The sequence below is a fragment of the Megascapheus bottae genome, chromosome Y (genome assembly GCF_031878675.1).
Source record: "Megascapheus bottae isolate mThoBot1 chromosome Y, mThoBot2.hap1, whole genome shotgun sequence".
Classification (NCBI taxonomy): Eukaryota; Metazoa; Chordata; class Mammalia; order Rodentia; family Geomyidae; genus Megascapheus; species Megascapheus bottae.
The window spans coordinates 9,412,949-9,427,714 of record NC_143548.1 but is presented as its reverse complement, the minus strand read 5'-3'; the positions used below and the strand labels follow the sequence as shown (position 1 = coordinate 9,427,714).

Here is a 14,766-nt window from a genome sequence, read left to right as displayed (position 1 = left end):
CCACTTGATCCACAGAAACACTTCCAGATTTTCCTGTATATGTGGTACTGAGGAACCAAGAACTTTGTGCATGAGTCTACCACTAGGCCATACATTTTGGGCCCTCAGCATCATTCAAAGTAACTTTATCTTAGAACAGTCCGTACCTACAACTGTTATTATATGTGTATGTGTGTGTGTGTGTATGTGTATGTGTGTGTGTATGTATACATGTATATATAGAGAGAGATACAGACACACACATACATACATATATATACACATATGTGTATGTATATATGTTCATTTTATAAGGGTATTTTAAAGCTATACTTTGAGCTTTGAATTTTGTTTTTTATTTTTCTAGATGGGCTGTATTGCTGTGTTGTTTTCATGTGTCTCAAGGCAGTAGCGGCAAGTCACAGCATACCATCACACCATAATAAGGATATACTAAGCTATTTTCCATCCACAAGACCCAACATGTTAATAAACTATGTCAGATGAGATGTGTTAAGTGTATTTTCCTTGTTTGATATTTTAATCTTATGATGCTTCATGGAATGTAACCTCATTTTAAATCAAGAAGAATCTCTTATGTTAGTCCTTGCTCCACTAATAAGACATTAAAAAGATATTGTGCAAACTATTTGCTCTATAAGTATGCAGTGAGACTTTCAATGGTACTTTGAGAAGAAAGATGACAATTCAAGTAAGAACATACTATACTAACAGTGATTAAATGTTTATGATGGAATGGTCAAAGAACGGTGGAATTGGGACCAAGACATGAGAAAGGGTATCAATGTTTGTGAAGTAATATACCTTCTATCTGGTGAATATAATGTCACTTTTCTATCAGTTACAATTTAAAAATATATGAAAAAAAGAAAGACAGCCACTTCAAAAATGGTGCTGGCAGGACTGGCTAAACATCTGTAGAAAAATAAAATTGGATCCTTACTTGTCTGCAGCAGCATCAACTCCACGTGGATCAAAGATCTTGAGATAAAGGCAGATGTCCAGAAAATTTAACAGGAATTTTGCACTTGAGCTCCTTGGCAGGGGTGGAAACTTTCTTAATAAAGTGGTCCAGAAACACCACACACCAAACAGTGTTTGGATAAATGGAACTGCATTAAACTACAGAGCTTCTGTATGGGAAAGTTCTTCACTGGCCATACAACAGAAAAAGGTCTCATATCTAAATTATACTGGCAGCTCAAGAAATTAAGTCCCTCTAAAACAAATCCACAATAAAAGGTGGGATAAAGACTTAGAGAGACTTCTCTGAAGAGGAAAGAAGAATGGCATACAGACACATGATGATTCCATCCTTCTCAACAGCTCTGGCCATCAAAGAAATGCAAATCAAAACAACTTTTGGATTCCACCTTACCCCAGTTAGAAAGGTCATTATCACGAACTGATAACAGCAAAAATAATAACTGATGCAGGCAGGAATGAGGCCAGAAGCGATCGCTACTGCACTCTTGGTGGGAGTGTAAACTTGTTTAACCACTCTGGAAAGCAGTGTTGTGGGAGAGCTCCCCTATGACCCAACAATCCCACTCCTGGACATCTACCATACTAAACCTACCATCATGCCATGTTCATTATGGCATTATTCACCAAGTGGTACAATGCAATTCTATGCTGCCATCAGAAAGAACAACATTGCCCCATTCGTAAGAAAATGGAAAGACATAGAAAAAAATCATAGTAAGTGAAGTAAGCCAGACCCAAAGACACATAGGCTCCATTGTTTCCCTCCTTTGGAACAATCAGGACACACGAAGTATACATCTAGTATACAGGGGATCACAATGACACAAAAGCTATGTACACATGGCCACATGAAATGAGGCTAAGTTTAATGTACTCCAGGATAAGGAAACAGGAGGCTTATCTTAGTGACTGTTGTTTTTAATCACTAAATTGTTGCATCATGTGAAGTTATTTCTTTCTCTTTTGTTTCCCCTTATGCTTTACATCATGTTGTTACTGTATCCAACTTTGGTACCTGCTATCTTGTATACAAGTTTATCTGTTTATTTTAAAAAGGGAAGGTAAGGGATGAACTGAGGGGTTGGGAGGGAAAGTGGGAGAAAAACATGGGAAGAGGTTACAATGTTCAAGAACTAATGTACCCACTACCTGATGAATGTAACTGTAACCCCTCTATATATCACAATAAAATAAAATAAAAACTAAAAATGAACTATTGTCTTAATAGTAAATATTTCACTTTTATTAGTAAGTTCAACTTGATCTCAAGACAGTTAACATGTTAATTAAAATAACTCAGCATCTTCCTACTTCACAGCAATATTGAAACTGGTTTTTGAAAACAGAACAACCAACTCTACTCATGCAAATGAAACTGCCCTTTGCAGATGATGGTCAAGATCACAACTGTAGAACAACCCTTGAAGACTGGAATAACATTTGTTGAGTTCAGCCTAGTTCTGTAAGTAAAAGAAATGACAGATCCGGTGACTAAAGATCACTACAATGTAATACTGTACAGTAGGATATCTGTAAAGTTATCTGTATAATGCCATACGGATAATATTCATACATCCAATTTTCCCCTTTTTCTGCCTGTTGCCAATGTGTCTTTCTTTGTGTCTATATAGGCAAATTTAGATTGCAGCATACATACTGATGATGCGTAAATGGATGTTTACAGACACATTTCTATTCATCTCCTTACTACTTCATATTTTGACTTGTTACCAAACACACTGATGCATCAAATTAATGTAGTTATTACCTCCATTTTTTGATCAGTATATACACTTATATAGAGTATATATGTAACATATACTACACATAACTATATAGCATATGTTCATAATACATTAATTTGCATTCTGTAAATATTGTAGGATGTATAGTCTAGGATAAATGTATAGTATAGGATATATAAAATACTATATATTCTACAGGTATATTACATGGCATGAAACATATATTAGAATACATCCTATCCTACATAAGACATGACATGTACTCTATATTTACACAGTGTATTATATACACACATCACATATACATTTATATCTAATCACATACTAGCTAACTTTATGTAGACATTCTTGCATTCTTTTAACCATCTGAAATATTTCTAGATGGATCTAACAAATTAGCATTTTTGAGATGATATGGATAAATGATTCTCAAAGAAGTCTCAACATCAGGATCATGGTACAGAAATCTAACTTTCTCAAGACTACCCTATACAATTTTTGAAACCTCTCGCAACTATGTTGAACGTAAGAGTTTTTCAAAACTATCATGCACAATTTCATCTCAACCATCAGTCAAACTGTCAATATAAGGGAATTTTATTCCAGAACTGAGATATCAAAACCTATTACTGGGTCAATTTTCTTCAAACCATTTATGTAAGTTGATTTCCAATAGAGGTATATTTAAAAAGATGCTGATTAAACTGGAAGCTATATTATAATCCCAATTGCTTCCATGAATTCATATATTGATACATGTAACATATATACTATACTTAGTGTGGTGTTAAGAATAAAAAATAATTTTGCTTGTAATATTTTACAGCTATGGCCATGAAGGGTTAAAGCATAGTTATGTGCTGAGTGCTGTTTGCTTACCATTATAATGGATTTATTTTCTGAATGGACCCTACATATATGGCTGTAAATTGTGACTCTATCTATATAAACACACCCATATATGTACACAAATGTACATACAAATATCCATGTATATATGCAAATCCAGGATTTATTCAGATCTATAAAATGATGGAATCTCCATGCTTGTCCCTACATATAACAAGGCTTTAGAGTATACCGCAATTTCACTAATACCTTTAGTAACCCTAAGTCTAATATCCTTAAGGAAGGTATGGTTTCAAAGCTGCTCTCTGTCTCTCTGTCTCTCTCTCTTCTTTCCTTTCTTCCTTTCTTTTCTCCTTTCTAAGCCATCTCTAGGTTCTCTAGGTATTCTTTTGTTTGCATGAGTCAGTAGAGTGGCTTGAATTCAAGATGTGGGCACTTTCCCTGAGATGTTTTACCCACAGCTCTACTGGCATTTTGGGGGGACAAATGGAGATAAGTTTCTGCATACTATGACCCTCAGATCTTAGCTCCTGAACAGCTAGCATTACAGATATGTGTCCACCCCTCTAGATACTCTTACTTAAACAAATTAAGCTTATAGAAATGCCTTATACCAAAAGTCATACATGTTGCTACAAAAAGAAATCGTCCAAAATGTACTTCAAACATGAACAAATTGAGTAACTAATTCTGAACAATATTAAATTTACAATTTATGAACAAGTATCAACTTTAAACAGAGGACATTCTTATGTTAAAAATTGTTTTGTTGGTGGACGCTGGTGGCTCATGCCTGGAATCCTAGGTATTCAGGAGGCTGAGATCTGAGGATTGGTTCAAAGCCAGGCTGGACAGGAATTCAAGAAGACTCTTATCTGCTATTAATCACCAGAAATTGGAAATTGAGCTGTGATTCAACATGGCAGAGAACTAGCCTTGATCAAAAGTGCTCCATGATCAAATATACACATATGTATGTGTGTATGTATGCATGAATGTTATTCAGGAAAATGTTTTTCTTATAGATAAAAATGTATAAAAGTCTACTTACATCATCTAGGTCTTCATCATCATCATCATCATCAATATCATCAAACTGGACTTCATCATCCTCTCCAGGACCAAATGTGTCAGATTCATTGATTTTAGCTAAAAGTAACAATACATTCTTTATATAAGCAAAGTAATTTTAAAACTGTCCACTTTAGAAAATAGATCTGTATGTATATATGTACATACACACCCATACATACACACACACACACACGTGTGTATATATTTATACTGGTTTTCCCTACAGAAATATCCAAGAGGGAAGTAAAGTGTTAAATCAATAGAGGAATACAAAGCAGCTCAAAATTATTTAACATTCTAGATGCCATCTCCAGCAGGGCAAAACAAAACAAGTACCTCAAAAAAAACTCCTATATAGAACAATGTCAAGACTATATGAACTTCATTTTCTACAAAAATAAACACTCATCTAAGGGATGTTGTCTCATACCTGTAATCCTGGAATACTCAGGAGACTGAGATCTGAGGATCACAGTTCACTGTCAGCCAGAAAGTCAATCACTCTCTTATTTTAAGTTAACCACACAAAAAAGCAGGCAGTCAAGCAGTAGAGTTCAAGTGGTAGAGTTTAGCTCTGAGCACAAAAACCAGGCTCTTAGTTCAAGCCCTTAGGATAGGCAGGAGGAGAGACAGTAAGACACACGACACATATACAGGAATGTATACCAAAAATAGTAAGATCCCGTTTCAAAAAAAAAAGTTGGAGATTCTTGTATTCCTAGGCTAGGATGTAACAGTGGATAGCAGCTCAAAACCAACTCAAGCAAAAGAAGTGCATAACACTACACTTCCAATGAACTAGTAAAACAAGGCTAGAGGCAAGACTTAAATAGCAGAGCACCAGCTGTAAGCAAGCAAGCTCATTATGAGGCACTAAAATTTGTGGCTCAACCACTACCACAAGAAACCACCCAGATGCATGGCTCACACCTACAATCTATTTGCTATTTGCTGACAGAAAGTTATTCAGTTATTTAGGCTCATATCTACCTTAGTTATTTGTTGATAGAATCCTGGTTCAAATCCAACCTAGGGAAATAGTTGGCAAATTTCAATTCAATTAACCAACTGGATGTAGTTGTGCATGCCTTTGGTCTCATCTTACAAGAGAACAAGTAGAAGGCTCTCAGTATTAGTTTAGTCTCTGGTTAAAAAAATGTTAACAGCTTCCCTGAAACAAAAATACCCACTGGAAATTTCACTCAAGTGGTAGAGTACCTTTCTAGGAACCTAGAGGTACTAGATAAGCAAATCCCAATACTACCAACTGGAACAAAGAGGAAAATCCTTCTCTCTCCATATTTGCAACACAACACACAGTCATAAGGCGGACACATGTACACATGTACATATTTATATACTATATACCTATTTTATTACAATTATGTATACATATTATATAAATATTATATACATAATACATTGCAATGTATATATTATTCCCTATATATTATAATGTATGTTACCTTGAATATCATAGACTATTTATTTATACGTATATTATTCCCTTGATACATAAACATTAGGAACTTACAAACTCACAAATTCCTCCACAAATATTGTTTATGAGGACTGGGGAGTAGGGCCACATGCCTATAAGTCTACTCAGAAGAAAATAGATCTGAGAATCACAGTTTGAAGACAGCCCAGGCAGGGATTTTCCTCTGATCCCTGATCCTATAAACTACTCAGTAGGTGGAAATGAATCTGTGGCTCAATGGGTAAAATGCTAGTCTGGAGAAAAAAAGCTCATTGGCGGAGTCCAAACTTTGAACTCAAAGCCCAGGACTAGCTCAAAACAAACAAAAAAAAAAGCAAAAAAAAAGTTTGCAGGTGAGTCCTACTATTCCTTTCTAATATACTGGCAATGTAAACAGACATAATTTTATCACAACTTGTTCACCTAAACCCTTACACACAATAGCAACACATAACACTGTAAAATAAGAATGGAAAATTACCATGTTCTGGAAGTTCTCCATATGCCTTCAGATTTCTAGCTTCATCAGCATTATACTTTAAAATTACATCAGCTTTGTTATCCTTAGGAATAAACAAACAGCCTTGAAAATGCTTATAACAAATATTATCAGTTGTTTATTCAATGACAGGCCTTAATATAAAGCTCAGCTGGCCAGGCTAGATAGCTAACCAGCTTAATCCTAGCTACTCAGGAAGCTGAGATCTGAGGATTGCCATTCAAGGCCAGCCCAGGCACTGAAGCCCTATGAGACTTATCACCAATTAACCACTGGAAAACTGGAAGTGGCCCTGTGGCTCAAGGGATAGGATTGGAGGCTTGAGCTGAAGAGTGTAAGGACAGTGGCCAGGGCCAGAGTTCAAGCCCCATGACTGAAAAAAAAAATTCTCTGGGTTTAAATTCTCTGGAAAGAAGTATGTTACGTACTTATTATAAGTCATAACATGGAAAGGATTTCTGCACTTTCAATCTTCATAAAAACAAAACAGAAAAAGTTTTACATTTTACTTTATTTAACACTGTTTGTTGACTGGAAGGCTGCAAAACAGCAATGTAGTTTTTTGGTCAAACCAACCTTTGAAAACTGACTGGAGACAACTCAATCAGTGCACAACACCAAGTTCAAGGGTGTTTTACTGCTTTCTTATTTGCTTTGAAGTCTGTGAGTATAAGTGTGTTTTTGCCCTGCCCCCTGCTTTAAATCCAGCGAACAGCTATAGATTGGTCTTAAAATGCACTGGTCCTTTCCCTACGTTCTGTCATTCTCAGGATATGGAAAGGGTCACAAATAAATGAAAATTGTTAGGAAAATAGAAGAGTCACATTGGGAATTACGGCCAACAACAGGAAAAATTTCAGTCACTAGAATGGTATCCTACAAGGAGTAAGAAACTGGATCTACTACGTTTTAATAAAGTTATAATTTAAAAAATTAGGGGCCGGGAGTTTGGTCTAGTGGTAGGGTGCTTGCCTAGCATGCATGAGACCTGAGCTCGATTCCACGGTACCACGTACATAGATTAAAAACCCAGAAGTGGTGCTGAGACTTAAGTGGTAGACCTCTAGCCTTGGGAAAGTCAAAGGACAGTGCTTAGGCCCTGGACTCAAGCCCAGGACTAGCAAAAACTTCAGAAAGAATTAGAGAAAATGTATTAAAAAATGTTAAGAAATGTTAAGATGTTGATGAAACTGCTGTGTCCGTAAGTGGAAACTACCAACAAAATATATTTCTATTGTTTTTTTTTATTTGAAAAAGGGGGGAATTGTCGGGTCAGGAGTTTAGCCTAGTAGTAGAGTGCTTGCCTAGCATGCACCAAGACCCAGGATCAATTCCACAGTACATAGAAAAAAGCCAGAAATGGTGCTGTGGTTCCAGTAGTAGAGCTCTAGCACTGAGAAATACCAAGGACAATGCTCAGGCCCTGAGATTAAGCCTAAAGACTGGCAAAACAAACAAAACAAAAAACATGGGAGTGGGGGTGAGTTATAGAGTTAAAAAATTGTGGGGGGATACTGATTTGAATATTCTGTTTTCAATGACAATAAAAATTGGACAAATGATCAAAAGAAATAAAGGAATTGGGCATTTAAACTAAGAGGAGATAACAAACGTCTACAGACTATTCTACTGAGCAATAGCAAAACAAAACTACTACTTCTAGTAGTGATACTTTCTTACATAGTTGTATTTTTTTTTAACTGGTGAATATCAAATACACTTTTTTTGCCAGTCCTGGGCTTGGGCTCAGAGCCTGAGCACTGTCCTTGGACTTTCTCAAGGCTAGCACTCCACCACTTGAGCCTCAGCACCACTTCCGTCTTTTTTCTATGTATGTGATACCAAGGAATCCAAACACTCTACCACTAGGCCAAACTCCAGGCCTCAAATATACTTTTTAAGTTTGAAACTTATAGCGGACTCTGCCATTTATTTTAGTAGACATTTTCAATTTATAGCGAACAGTTAATAGTTTCAATTATACTTTCTTGCATGCATGTCTCAATGTTTACTAACACACTGTAATATTTTTATCATTTTATTGCTTTGTGTAGTCATGAACCATGTTCCCAGACCCACACTTGTGATTTACTCAACTGTGTAAAGTTACCAGATTTGGATTTCTAAACACAGTAAATAATGAGCCTGAGCTCTCTGTGTACAGCAGCAGTTACTCAGGAGATTGAAGCAAGAGGATCAGTATAGCCTATAAGCCAAAGCACACAGTGGGCCACATCCTGAGATCCCCATTAAACCTAACAGTTTGTTCATATCCTAGGACTGGTACCAAAAGAAAAAAAAATTAATACAACATGACTTGGGCCTCTAGTGAAACAGAAGTTTAACGTGTGTATGTATTCTAAGATCAATAAATATTCATTTTTAAAATACTGCAAAGAAAGAAGACAAAAAGCTCATGTAATAAAGAGAAAGTAGGGAGGTGAATATGATCAGCATAAATAGTATGTACAAATGGAAATGTCCCAATGAAACCTCCCACATATAATCAATATGCACTAATAACATTGCAAAGCAGTGAGAAAGACCAACTTGTCTGTAAAATTAATGCACTCATTGAAAACATCACCATAAACTGCCATTTGCATTTTAGAGAAGGTAATTTAAACAGCAGTAAAGACAACAGATATGATAACAGCAATGGGAATATGAGCCAATGACTGATGCTTAACACAGAACTTTCAAATAAATGATGATATTTATCTAGACCTACTAGAGATTATTAACTGCATGTACTATTTAAAAGAAACAAAAAACATTTTCCCACAAAAACACGCGTGTCTCTATAGCCACTTTGGAAACCCTTGTGGATAAAAATAATCTTGTGTCTTCAAATTCAACTAGCTCTTAATAAATATCAATCAGCATGAGGAGAAGGGACAGGGCCTGGAATTAATCACAGATGCTAATTCTGTTGCTAAGTAATAAAGACACAGGAATTTTTACCTGATAGTCTTGCAGACCAACCGGTATAATGTCTGAGGCATTTATCCAAATCTGTAAAAGACAATTTATTGCAAATTATCACAAATAATAAAGAGCAGTGTTAGATATACCAGTCATTATTATTCGTCTATTTTGGGCAAAGTACCCATGAACAACTGGAAGATGAAAAGGTGCTGCAGAAAGCCAACACAACCAGGACCACAAGTTCAAGTCCACCTTTGGTCATACAGCACTTTCCTGTTACAAAGAGACATTGTCTTTCACACAGTATAAAACTGCTTTAAAAAAGAATTAACCCACTAAAATTAGAGGTGTAGCTCATTGTGCAAACATAACTTTCCTCCTATGCACAGTCCCTGGGCTCAAATCTCATCAGCAGAAAAAAAGGGGGAAGACATAATAAAGCAAAAAATATAAGATGTCCTGACAGTCATACGTGAAGCCTCGCATGACATATGCCAAATTTACTTCAAATCCTTGGCAGAAAAAATATTCTTTAACAAAAAATGAGGAAAAGTACCACAACTGTTAGTGATGATAGTTTGTTATCCAAATAAACAAGAATTACCCATCGAAACCAAACCTCTACCGTCCATCTACAGAAATGTAGGTCCTGTCATTGGCAGAACAGTGTGTTGCAAAATGCTTACATTAACAATCCTTACCTTGACCTAAGGTCAGTGACTCGTGACTGCAATCCCAGCTACTTAGGAGGACTGAAGTTCAAAGCCAGCATGGGTAGGAAAGTCCATGATGCTTTTAGCTCCAATTTACCACCACAAAGCTAGAAACAGATCTGTCACTCAAGTGGTAGAATGCTAAGCCTTCAGCAAAGCCCTGGGTTCAAGTACCACTACTGGCACAAAAATTAAATTAAAAATAAATAAATACATAATGGGGAGGAGGTTAATTCTGGTGAATGCTCATGAGACGGACGAGCCGGCCCGGAACTAGCCGCATGGTGGGTGGGGGAGAGTGGAAGCGCTCTCGGCAGGTGGCCACGAGCTCCCAACACGAACACCGGTTCCTGGAACTGTGTGGTGGGCTGGTGGGCGGCAAGCTTAAGAGACACGGGAGCAACAGTGGCAGTTGGCCTGGCTTCCGCTGCCTGGGGGTCATGACCCTGCTCCTGCGCATGCGCAACTCAGTCCTCATGCCAGGCCAGGTTCACAAGGCCCCGCCCCTCCCCAGCCCACCTTTCCCACCCCCTTGCCCACGACCTCCAGTGCCCATTCCCGCCCCGCCCCCTCTCCGGCCTCCACAGCCAATCCTGCTCCAGCTCTTCCCTCCCGGGACTCCTCCAAGTTTATCCGCTCCGCACCAGGATTTCCACCTTTGCTGCCTTCTACCAGCCCCACAGGGGAGGGAAGGGCCCCGGGCTCCCCTGTCAGCCCCTCCCTTCCCAAGGTGGCTCCCGGGTTCCTCCTCTCCTCCCCTCCCTTCCCAGGATAACACACAGCCCTCTCCTTCCCCTTCCCCTGCTCACTTACCCATCCAAGCTGGCTCAGAACTTGCACCTCTCCTCCCCTCCCTTCCCACGGTGGTTTCCAGCTTTCTTCTCTTCTCCCGTCGTCCTTCCCCGGGTGGCCCCTAGCCTCCCCTGCCCTCCCCACCCAAGGTGGCTCTGAGCTTCCACTTCCTCTCCCCTCCCTTCCCCCTGTGCCTCCCAGCGCCTCCCCTTCTCCACCCTTCTTCTACCGTCCCAAGATGGGGCCGACTTCCCGCTTCCCCAACCCACTCTTTCTCCCGCTGCCAACCCTGAAGGCATTCCGCTTGCACGCTGTGCCTGTGGGGCCTACATCCAAGCCTCCCTCCCTTTCAGAGTCCTGTGGTCACTTAGGTCCTCTTCTTCCCTTCCGGCCTGAGCCCTCCATCTCAGGCGAAGCTGAATGATCAGACTTGCAGCAGACAAGACCCTGGGGTGCGAACCCTATAGCCTCATGGGAACTGGGGTGCAAGAAGGACGAGGGTAACACTGTCCATACACAGTGTCCGATGCCAGAGGAAAATTGATGTTGCATGTCTGCTTGCCTTCTGTTTCACTATACATGTGGGATACTGCCTGTCTGACTTTCTGCAGTAATCCTTTCTAAAGAAAGGTTATGAGCCTGTGTGTATTTACCTTAGGCTTCCTCAAATTCTGCTAATTACCTTGTGGAAAGCCTCCTTTGATCTGTCTCCAAACCCGCACCGAGAAATTGAACTTTAGCCTGTGAAAGGGGGGGTGTGGAAAAGACTCCTGCAGTTGAATTATATCTGCCTGTTGAATTATGTCTGCCTATTAATCTTATTCCTCAACCTACATGGTGATATTAAATATGGATATGGACTATCAATGTACACAGAATCCCTCATTCACTACCACAGAATGTGAGGGACGCAGATAATTGCTCATAGGTAGGTAATGCATGGCATTAACCCTGCTTTGGTTAACTGCTACCATGTCTAGATTCTGAGGAAATTCTCAACTCCTTTTCTGTTCTCTCTAAAATGAGCAACAAAGACTGTCATGTAAACAACAGCAGAAGAAATTCAGGTAATTGAGTGTTAGTGGTTGCTCAGCCTGAGTGATTCCAAGAGCACTTTCTCCCCGTTTTGCAAAAAGAAAAAATATTTTTAGAAATGAAAATGTTGGGGCAATGGTGATACCCACAGATGAGGAACCATGTCCAGGTATTTGTCCAGTCAGTGAACTCATATAGTGCACTGCTCTTCCCCAAACACAATGGGGAACCTGTGTCTCCCAGGTTCTCTAGCAGTCTCAAGGTGCTCAAGGCTAAGGTCAGGCAGTCAGCTACCAGCAAGGAAATATGAAGTAGCACCCTTAAAACACAGACTGGATTAGCACACCATAGGACAGGAATGGCTCTTTGTTCTGGAAGGTCAGTGGCTCCCTAGTTTTGGTACCTGTGGAATTAGTTCAAAGCCAGCTGGGGTAGGATCCTTGCTAAGACAATCATTTCCAATTAAAAGCCACAAAAACCGCTTCACGGGGAACTGTGCAGAAGTGGTAGTCTGAGAGCAAGTCCAAGGACCAGCAGAGACAGAGAAAGAAGGAGAGAGGGAAATTGTTTTTTATAAGAATTCCCTGCCAATTTGTGTACATGTTTCATAAATATTTATAAATTCAATAAACTTTTTAAAGTAAAAAAAGAAAAAAAAAGAATTCCCTGCCAAACCACCAAAAATATATTTTCATGAGTGCAGTGTTTTAGGATCTAAGGCATGAAATGAAATTCTAAAAATGAGACACAATATCACAGGATGTAAAGAGACAGGGACAGAAAGTAAAATAGCGAGAGAAAATTACTTTCAGGTGAATCAGACAGACATGCCAAGAATTGACCGGAACAGAGACAGAGACAGAAGACATGCACAAGACCAGAGGAACAACTGAATGAAGGAAAAGAGCAATGGAGTAAGGAGTAATTGGAGAAGTGAACAGAAAATAAAACAAGTGATGGAAGGAAAGACCTAGTTATCGATATTCTGTTGATTAAAAAAAGAAAAAAAACAAGTCAGTGGATGACAAAGAGAACTTGCTCCAAATACCTGTGCCACTTGTCATTATGTCACATTGAAGTTTACCAGGTGTAACTGGTGAGATTATGAGAGGCATACAGGGCTGAAATTTAAATTTAAGCACAGCGATGAAAGTCACCTCTGTGGAAGAGGACAATGCCGGGGTAAGCCTACCAAAACCCAAGGGAAAAAAAACCAATCCACTTGTAGTCTTTGCAGAGCCTTAGGCACTGAATGGAATGCAAAGGAAGGCTTGGGGCCCTTGCCCAGCCTTAATGAGCCTCAGGCCAGAGTGAACAGGGACAATTAGCACTCTAGCACAGGCAGATGAAGAGGCCTTCAGACAATCTGTCCCCTTCAGGAGAAGATACATGTATCTCCACTCTGAGAAAGACACCTTGAGCATGCCCCAAACTCCACCGGCTTTCCTAGTCACTTCACATTTCACACATCCATGTTAGGCCAAAGAAAAGCCAGAAGACGATGACATGGCATCATCTTCAAATGAAGATGTTTTTGTCTCATCGTGAGGTGACGTACTTGTGCCAATTCAGTTCTTATAGTGCAGGTGTTTAGTGCTGTGAATTTTTCCTTTCAACCTCACTTTTACTTTATTCTGGTGATTTTGTTTCCTTTGTTTCTTCAGTGTTACAACTGCTATACAACAGTGTGTTGTTTAGACTCAATGTGTTTGAGGATTTTCAGTAGTGTTCTTTGTGTGTGGGTATGTGTGTGTGTGTGTGTGTGTGACTGTGTGAGTGTTTTGTTTTTGCTGCTGAATTTTAGTCTGATCTCACTATGCTAAGATGGAATATCAGGATTTCTATTCTATGTTTATAATTGCCCGGGCCTATCATATGTCGTAGGATTTGATCTATGTTGGAAAGTTTCCATGAGCTTCTGAGGGGAATGTGTGTTGTGTGTTCACTGGGTGAAATACTTTGTACCTGGCTATTCATCTATTTGAACTATGTTGTCACTTAATTCAGATGTTTACTTTGGTTTGTCCAGATTTTTGGTTAGAAGGGGTGTTAATTTCCCACTACTGTTGTGTTATGGTGTATTCATGTTTTTGTGCCCTACCACTTGATGAATATACATAGACGGCTATAATTTTCTCTTTGTGGATCACTGCCTTTATTAATATGTCTTGATCTTCTTTATCACTTCTTAATGTCTGTAATGTAAAGACTATATTTCGTCAAGATTTTGCTTCTCAACTATTTTGCATCAATTTTTGAGATGTATTTCTTGGAAATGTTGCATGATTGGAATTTTATTTCTTTCATGGAAATTGCTAGTGTGCATGTGTGGATTGGAGAACTGAATTTATTGTTTTGGAGACACCTGCTATATTGCTTCCCTCTCTGGGTTTTTTTTTTATGTTGCTTGTATCACTCCTTTTTCCATTTTTATGAAGGCCTGTAGTAGTTTTTATTGTTTGATGCATTTTCTTAATTTTGATTGTCTTTGTCTCAGAGTTTAGTTCAAGCGTCCTTTTTATTGCTTGTTTTGCTCCAGACCACTTAAGTTTTGTTTTTTGTAAATCATTAAAAATGTTAGTCTCATTAAAAATTTTGTTTAGTAGCTTTGGTAGGCGAGCAAATGACAACTGTTGTCATCCAAATCTTGCTTTATAGCTTTCC

At 38.7% G+C, this 14,766-nt stretch overlaps 1 protein-coding gene across 1 annotated transcript; it reads right to left on the bottom strand.

Moving 5' to 3' along the window:
* Window positions 1–2,370: 2,370 nt before the first annotated feature.
* Window positions 2,371–10,558, bottom strand: LOC150040307 (eukaryotic translation initiation factor 1A, Y-chromosomal-like). The gene is made up of 5 exons (XM_090327346.1): window positions 10,535–10,558; window positions 9,599–9,649; window positions 6,617–6,698; window positions 4,633–4,730; window positions 2,371–2,447 (listed from the first exon to the last, which is right to left on the bottom strand). The coding sequence occupies exons 1-5, from the start codon at window positions 10,556–10,558 to the stop codon at window positions 2,442–2,444; spliced, it is 261 nt and encodes an 86-aa protein (XP_090183472.1). The 3' UTR covers window positions 2,371–2,441.
* Between the last annotated feature and the right edge of the window lie 4,208 nt (window positions 10,559–14,766).

Coding starts and splice junctions, on each gene's coding strand:
- LOC150040307 (XM_090327346.1), bottom strand. CDS start 10,558: ATGCGGCTAGTTCCGGGCCGGCTC. Junction 9,650..10,534: donor GGCTAGTTCCGGGCCGGCTC/GTCCGTCTCATG, acceptor TGTCTTTTACAG/ATTTGGATAAATGCCTCAGA. Junction 4,731..6,616: donor TGGAGAACTTCCAGAACATG/GTAATTTTCCAT, acceptor TGTTACTTTTAG/CTAAAATCAATGAATCTGAC.